Source organism: Temnothorax longispinosus, chromosome 3, assembly GCF_030848805.1.
Source record: "Temnothorax longispinosus isolate EJ_2023e chromosome 3, Tlon_JGU_v1, whole genome shotgun sequence".
In the NCBI taxonomy this organism is placed as follows: Eukaryota; Metazoa; Arthropoda; class Insecta; order Hymenoptera; family Formicidae; genus Temnothorax; species Temnothorax longispinosus.
The window spans coordinates 19676627-19685152 of record NC_092360.1 but is presented as its reverse complement, the minus strand read 5'-3'; the positions used below and the strand labels follow the sequence as shown (position 1 = coordinate 19685152).

Here is an 8526-nt window from a genome sequence, read left to right as displayed (position 1 = left end):
CGTCTGACATCGGGCAGCCGCGACCACTACTCGCGACGGAGAGGCAACCGGTCGTCCGGTTGAGCGCATCATGCGTTTAGATTCGCCCGGCCGAAGGGGTTGATCCTCTGTCTCCTCCACGGGTAGGTCCCGGCGCTGTCTTCGGTCCAGCGACCGAATGTCCGCGCCAAACAGACAGGAGTAAGAAGGATTGAGAGCGGAGGAGGGGGAGGGGGAGGGAAAGAGACAGAGAAACATATACAAAAATCGGGATATAGGCGGATGAAGGCAGAGGTCGAGCTTCCACCACCATCACCACCACCACCGCCACCGCCACCAGCAGCACCAGCAGCACCAGCAGCACCAGCAGCAGCACCAGCAGCAGCACCAGCAGCACCATCAGCAGCAGCAGCAGCAACAGCAGCAGCAGCATCATCATTCTTTCTTCCGACTCGTTGCTGGTGCGTGGCCGGCGGGGGGTGCATTCCGCGCGGGAAGAGGAGAACGAGGGAAGAGCACGACCCGGACGTCCACAGTTGAGAAAGAAAGGAAGGAAGGAAGCGGAGCACAAGAAAGCGGAAACGTCATACGCTCTTCCCTTTCCACCTTTTCTCCACCTTTCACACCGAGATCTCGGCGTCGCGTGCGGCTCGCGGCGGGTCTCGTCGGCGGGCCACCGCCGCCACCGCCGCCGCCGCCCCGCCGTCGGTCGCATGTCGATATTCGAGTGCGCAGCGCAGGCTGAGCAGTGGCTAGTGCTGGTGCTGTGCCGAGCCACTAGCCACTACGCCGAGAGTCTAAAATTATCGGGTAACCTGCGCGCGCGCGGCCAAAGGGGGAAGAGAGAAAAGAACAGAGGCGCGGCAGTCACGGCGTCGCGCCGCGGAACGAACAAGGACGGTCTGCCGCGGTCGGGGGTGGGGGAAAAAAGGGTCGGCGGGAGGGATAGAGGGAGACGACGGTACATCGCGCGACGGGTAAAACCAGGTGCCGGGGACGACGGACGGTTCGCGGCGGCGACGAGGAAGGCGCGAGGCGATCGAGACGGCGGCGGGAGCGAGACGACGAGAAATTGGAGCGAGGGGAAGAAAGAGAGAAAGTCGCTGAGGAGCGAGAGAAAGGTGCGGACGAACGGTAGAGCGCGAGCGACAAAAAGGAAAGGTGGGCGTTGGACAAGGAGAGCCGATTGTGAGATCGCCCGACAGAGGGAGTGAGCGGAAAAGAGACGAAGTGGGCAAGTGTAGTAGGAGTAGTATAGTATTTGCTATTACGAGCACGAGCGTGGCGGAAGCGAGAGGAGAAAGGGAACGACAAGGTGCGCACTTCGCGGCGAGAGAGACAGAAAAAGAGAGGGGGAGGGAGAGAGAAAGAAAAGTCGAGCGATCGGTGCCGGGCGAGCGCGCGAGAAAGAGGGAGATAGTGCCTGTTGCGGAGCAACGAGGAGAGCGCGAGCGAAAGAGAGAAAGAGAAAGGGAGGAGACTCTCTAAAGTCGGAGCAGGACGAGCGGAGAGAAGGAGCGCGACAGCGCGAAAGCGCAGCGCCCGGTGTAACCGTGAGGCGGGAGGGGGGGGTGGGGAAACGACGGGACCGGGAGAGGAGCCGTCGTTGAGCCGACGTGTCACTGAGAGAGAAAGAGAGAGAGGACGTGCGTGCTTCAGGAGCGGCGAGAGAGTATATACGCTATCTGGCACCTAAAGACTCGATCGGACGTCGGACGTCGCAGGACACGCTGGACGGCTCGAAAGAACCACGCGCGCCGACGTCGAAAGCGTCGTTTCTTTCTGTCGTTCTCTTTCTCTCCCTCCCTCTCTCTCTCTCTCTCTCTCTCGCTCTCTCCAATTCTCCCCACCCACCGGGCGCGCTCTCCCTCCTCACCGTCCGTCAAGCCTCGCGCGCGCGACGCGCGAGACACACCGTCGTCGGTCGTCGGAGCCGTGTGACAGCTCCCGCGCGCGGTCACCACTCCGTGCGAGTTCGATCGTCGTCGAAGAGCGGAACGACAGCTCCGTGCGCGCGTAACTGAGAAAATATCGAGAGTAGAACGCGACATCGGGAACTGACCGAGGTTCCAGGGAGGTCGGCGTCGTCCCCAGCGACGAGCCGCCCGCGTGTGACACCCGGGCACCGTCGACGTCGACGTCGTCGGCGAGTCGATTCATCGTCGATCGGCTGGTCAACAACAGGAACAGCAGCAGCAGCAGCAGCAGCAATAGTAGCAGCAACAGCAGCAGCAACAGCGGCGGAATCATGGCGGACGATCCGGACTACACGTGCGATGACTCCTTCGGGCCCGACTACAGCAACACCGCTTTCGGCAAGAAATTGCGGGGCCGGAAGGGCGCCCTCAAGAAGAAGAATATCTACATGGTCAAGAATCACAGCTTTATGCCCCGATTCTTCAAGCAGCCCACCTTCTGCAGCCACTGCAAGGACTTCATATGGTAAGTGCAGACACCCTGTGTCATGATTCCCCGCAATCGTCATCCGACGTGAATGATGTGACGCGCCAACTCGCACGCTTTCTGTTGTTTATTACCGATTGCCTCGGGATGCGTCGGTTAGATGACTTGAATTTTTCTTCCCGTTATGTATCTGCGACATAACAGAGATCAATGACTTGTTCGACAAAATTATTCGACTGTTACATTAGAGAGAACCAAAGAACGTTGACATTGTTTTTAAGATAACACGTTGCTTCGAGAGAGAATAGGATATAAAGAAAGATCTTGTTCTAAACCTAAACTCTAAAGAAATGACACTTTTGTCTTTTAAAGATCTGATTTCCAAACGAAAAGGGAGCAATTCGTCAACAAGTAACTTTTCCCCGAAACGGCGCGCAAACATTCGCACGTTGCTATTCGTATTTTGGTCTTTGCGACTGTTACAGTCGTTACTATCATTAGCCCCTTATTATTTGAACGTTCGTTCCCGAAAATATACGGCGCGGCGAGAGCTGGTATGCGCGCCTGGCACGCTTTCGCTCTTCTCTCGTAAACGTGTCTATGCGTCGGATGCGTTCCAGTAACGATCGAGTTTGCATCCCCGGGAGAAGAGTAGGTGAACGCCTCGGGGAGAAAACTCGTCACGGGACGGCTTGGCTTGCATCGACAGGCCTGCTCCGGACGAGGAACGTTCATGAGCTCTCATTCATTCCCCGATCGATTTTTACAAAAGACGATCGGCACTTGTAACTTCGATTTTGCCCCTGATCGGCACTTGTAATTTAAAATTATTCGAAATTACACGTCCTTATTCTTGATTCTTCAGGTAAAGTTTTATAGTTAAAATCGAAGGGGAGAGAGGGTCTATGAATATTTTCTCTCGAACGGTCGATGCTTCCCTTTTCCTTCGTGCTTTTTTAAAGCGATGACCCGACAACCTATATTTAAAAAATTTAAATAATCCTCTCTGTACATATGGCAACTGTAATCGACATCCCCGTCGCTTTATTCGGATATTTGACATCGGAACGAGATCGGGAACGATCTACGTGTTTGACTATCAACGACGCTAATTTTAGCCCGTTTGTTGATTCTTCTTCAATGTTTTGTCAATCGTAGGTTTTTACGCCGCGAGTTTTTATTTACAATCTCGCGCGTATAACGAGAGATTGATAATCGCGGCGGTGGCATATGGAACGTGGAACGATACGCCATTCTAAAATTAGTAACTCAATTAATGTTGATGCAGCTAACAGGTTCACGGATTGATCACTTGAATATCACGTTTTCCCTAATACCCTTACTCCGTATACATATATTGTATCCGATATTCTCTCGATTATCGGGATGAAAGTGGCGTGCAGAAATTTTCAATGAAATTGCGCGATTATTCGGAACATGACGGAGAAAAAAAAACGTGTCTCTCTCTCTCTCTCTCTCTCTCTCTCTCTCTCTCTCTCTCTCTCTCTCTCTCTCTCTCCTTTTTCTCTCTCTCTCTCCCCTCTCTCTTCTCTCCTCTCTCTCTCTCTTCATTGAGTTAATCCGCTTTTGTACATGCTATCCACTTCTAGCCACCTTTGGGCCTTCGACAGCATATTGATAATGGAGTTTGGGGTTAATTATAAGCAGAGACACTCAACTCCCGTAGGGCAATGCAGCCTTTTTCAGTTAATCTCGCCCATTTTCAATCACCTAACGAGATTAACGCGGAAGGTTGTTTTTTTTTTAATCGCGATCCCTTGACAAATTACAAGTATCATCTATTGATTTAAAAACGCAGAAAATACACTCTTGCCTGCGAATTTTATGAACTAGCTGATTCTTTTCTTGTTTATAGAGACGCAATTAATTACCGATTGAATGATCGTCGTGCGAAAAATTGATTTGCTCGAATCCTTCAGTTTATTCGGAACTTCATTGTTCGTTTTTCTCATGGCCGGTGCTGCGACAGCTTCTTCTCGCGTCGTGACGCGGTACGATGAGGTACAGAGATTACCCGTCCGTCTTCTTCCCGTCAAGGCAGACAGATGCATAAATCCAGTTAATAACGCTTTCGGGCCGGTCAGTCGAGCGGTCTGTGATTAAACGATTCGGCCTTGACGCAGCCACGCCGTTCTTCCTCTATCCGAATTAGAAACCTCTCCGTTGCGATGCGAGGAAAATCGGCGGCGCCGCTTCTTACGAATGCTGTGTGCGTCTGTGCGTGCGTGCGTAGTGCGTACGCACGTGCCCGACCTCCCATCTTTCCTTCCCGGTAGGACCTTCGGTCCACCCTCTTTCGATTTAGCGATGAGAATACTTCGGGTCCGCTCTGATGGTTACGTGTTATAATTGACTTGTTTAGTATATGCAATTATTGTCCTATTTTTATGTCTTACTGAAGTAGAAAGTTTCGCGTTAATCGTATAATAATCGCGAGTTCTTTATTAAAGTTGCAGGAATTAAAGGAATTTCGTTGTATTAGAATTACAATATAGTGCAATTGTAAGTTGAGATTTATATCATTCTAATAATAAACGGAGAATACAATGCTAAAGCGATTTACACTGTATATCCGAATTCGCTGAATACGATAGCATTTGTATCTGTCCAAACCTGTGGGAAAGTGAGCAAAATTTGCCTGAAAATAAATAAACTTTTAATAATAATTTGGTTAGTGACAATTTTGCTTCAATTATTTAATTACTTGTTTTATAGTTTAATTTTATTATTTTTGTTACTAAACTGAAAACTAAGGAAATACCTCAAAATAAAACACTTCAGAAATGTTAAATCGAACATATAGCGAAATCAATATGATGTGAAAATTAAAAACGACAGTCTTTTTTATTCAGAGAATTTCTCATCAAATGTGTACCTGCATACATTGTGCAATTTTAAGAATGTTAAAATGGCTAATGAGAGAGAGAGAGAGAGAGAGAGAGAGAGAGAGAGAGAGAGAGAGAGAGAGAGAGAGAGAAAGATGGACTTCCAATTACTCTGATGGATGTTCTACTAAAAAACTTCTAATAAGAAAAATCTCTAAATTCATCTTAAAAAGTAACACAACGGTCTCCTTGTTTTTTTGGTCATGCTCGATATTTGGATTCGGTACCTAATAAATATTTAAATAATGTATTCTTTTTCGTTGACGTTACAGTCGCGCGCGATTCCCATTTAAATTGAAAATTCTCTAAAGGGATGGGAAGGGCGAATGTTCAACGTTTGTGCATAAATCCCTTCTATTTCGAACTCACAGAATAGTATTGGTTGTTTTCATTTCAAGATATTGGTGCGATATACGATGCGTTGACATCCGTGACGTCGGAACAGATAGGAGAGGCCCATTTGGACACTCCGTATCATATTCGTAACGACAACGACCAATGCCATTCTATAGTTTGTGGATGGGAAGATTAATGAATGAGTATCTTTACCAGGCTTTTCTCAACCATTTATCGAAATAATTTTATATATCCTGACGTATATATGTTCAGTGTAAGTTTACTAAATTTTCCAATTATAACACATTGATTTTTATCTAACAAAGTTTTTAGTTCTTATCGAAGAAATGTTTTTAACTTTAGGTTTGCTGAAATTATCGTCAATTACAAGATTGTCGGAAAAGACTCATAGCTTATTACTTGCAATTATATAGCCGAAACTACTTATCGGTTGCACGCTACTTATCGTCGACTTCGCGAAGTGACTTCTTGCCTCGTCGCAAAAAACCAAAATCGAAAAGAACTCATTCAATATTTAAAACAAGATAGCCATCGAGCTCGATCGAAAAGCGATCGTATTTTAGGTGTTTCGCGGAAAAAATCGCGGCAATGCCGTGTTCCGGCATGATTTGCGATTATTGACATTCCACGTGCACATTTGTGTCCAACCGACCCTGACGATTGATGACGCGCGCCATCGCATTTGTTGCGCGACATTCCGTGATCGTGCGAAGACGAAATGCATTTTATGACGATGTATCGTGTCCCAGGTTGCCCCTGTTACTTATACACTTGCACCCCTGCATCAGCCTTTTTGACCAGCCTGCACTTTCGTTCACACATACCACCGGGTGTCTGTAGGCCAGACACGCGCTGTTAACGTTGTAATGAATATTTCGTGAAAGTTGACAAAGTATTTGCATGCTATACTCTCTTCTGGAATAATTTGACACGGAATGAGAAGAGAGAATGCCATTGCAAAATAATTATCAAAGAGAATATGTGAAAGAAATTTTTTGTTATATTAGTGCAGCGAATAAAAAACAGAGTAAATGTGTCTGTAAGAAATATTTTTCACTTGAATTGTTCCAAAAAAGTAAGATATACAGTCACATTGTTTTTTAACCACGTATATGTCAACATTGAGGACTAAATGTAAGATCTGCCGGAATTCGCAAACTCTAATTTTTATCTTTCTTCTTTTATGGATGTCTATCTCTTTTGGGATACAATATCTCTATTTCTCCCTCTTTTGCCGGTATTCTATGGTTTAATTTCCGCAGAAACTGTGAAAAACTGCTGTGTCTAACGTTATTTTACGTCAGCCACGTTTAAATTGTTGGAATCTTCTTGGTAATAATTATTGATAATGGAAGATCCGTGACGAACAATAATTTCAATGTTAAAGTGACGAATATAGAAAATACTAGATATTTTTTTTATATCTCATTATCAGGATTAACGAAATTCTGCGGTATTTTGTACAAAACGAATTTTGTTATATCAAAAACCCTACATAATTGTCATATTTAATATTTTGAGCAATTATCTCTAATAAATCGAAGTAAATAATTTCATAATTATCGCTATTAATAAATTTTCTATTTTACAAAATTCTAGTATTCTATTTTAATAAAAATAGAAATGTTCGATTTTAATTCGTAAAGTATGAAATTTATATGTGAAAATTGGTTGTAAAAATAGAACGACAAACTATTAGCCGTAATATTTATAAATTTTATCTTTATATTTATTAATATTTTGAGTAATTATCTCTAATAAATCGAAGTGAATAATTTTATAATTATCGCTATTAATAAATTTTCTATTTTACAAAATTCTAATATCCTATTTTAATAAAAATAGAAATGTTCTATTTTATTAAATAGAATTCGTAAAGTATGAAATTTATATGTGAAAATTTGTTGTAAAAATAGAACGACAAGCTATCAGCCGTAATATTTATAAATTTTATCTTTATATTTATCAAGATTTTTAATATTTTCTATATTTTTTGCTGACGGAATGAATAGTTTTAATTAGATGCGTTATACCAAAGGTAATAACGAAGTTCGCGATATCGCGTATGTAGGGCAGAGCTACGTGGCAAGAATTAATTCTTCGTCGGCGTTGCGCAATGTCTTGTTAACGAAGCTACGGATATCGGCAAGTAAAAGTGAATATTCGAGGAAAATTCACAGGCACGCGAGATGAAGCGTTATATAAAAAATAAAGAGAATGGTGAATTAATAGAACCGGTCCCCGCAGATTTATGCCGGCGACCTTCCATTCGAATCTGACATCGTTAGCCGTACTTTAGATTGTACTTCTCGGAGTTCACGAATCTTATTATCCCAATGCCAAATCGGAGAAACCAATGTCGTGCTAGGAGAGAAAAAATATCCTATATTCTGCCGACAGCAAGAAATAGCTACATGTTATGTACATATGTATATATACATAGTGTTTTGTATTACTGTGTGCAAAAAAGAACGAATCATTATTAATGTATGTAGCAGATTATATTTAGATGATACTAAAAAAATTAAAAACTGCGTATAAAATTGTATATTAAGTTGTAATCAAAACTTAAAATGTGACTATTGATGAAGTGATGAGTTAAAAATGTCATTTTTATCAATAATATTCGTTAAGATTGGAATTAAAATAATGAAGCTCTAATTAGGCACTATATTCCTTATGTTTTAGCATTTACTATAATCAATTATATGAACAATCTGTTTTTTTTTAACCCGCATTACTTCGATTTATAACAGTTTTTTGAAATACTTATTATACGCCATGTTAGCGAAAGACTGTACATATCTCGTTCGAGTTCTCGCTTCCGAACTATAAAACAATATTATAGTTCGTTTTACTTGCGCGTATTGATCTAATCGTA

At 43.7% G+C, this 8526-nt stretch overlaps 1 protein-coding gene across 3 annotated transcripts in view; it reads left to right on the top strand.

Moving 5' to 3' along the window:
- The first annotated feature begins 1581 nt into the window (after positions 1–1581).
- The window catches only part of Pkc53e (Protein C kinase 53E), a 64687-nt gene continuing 57742 nt past the window's right edge, over positions 1582–8526 (top strand). For 2 of the 3 annotated variants that reach the window (XM_071773928.1, XM_071773926.1), the window contains exon 1: positions 1582–2421. In XM_071773928.1, coding sequence (XP_071630029.1) covers positions 2228–2421 — 194 coding nt within the window. In that variant the 5' untranslated portion in view covers positions 1582–2227. The remainder of the gene's footprint in view (positions 2422–8526) is intronic. The other variant, XM_071773929.1, reaches the window with a different exon arrangement.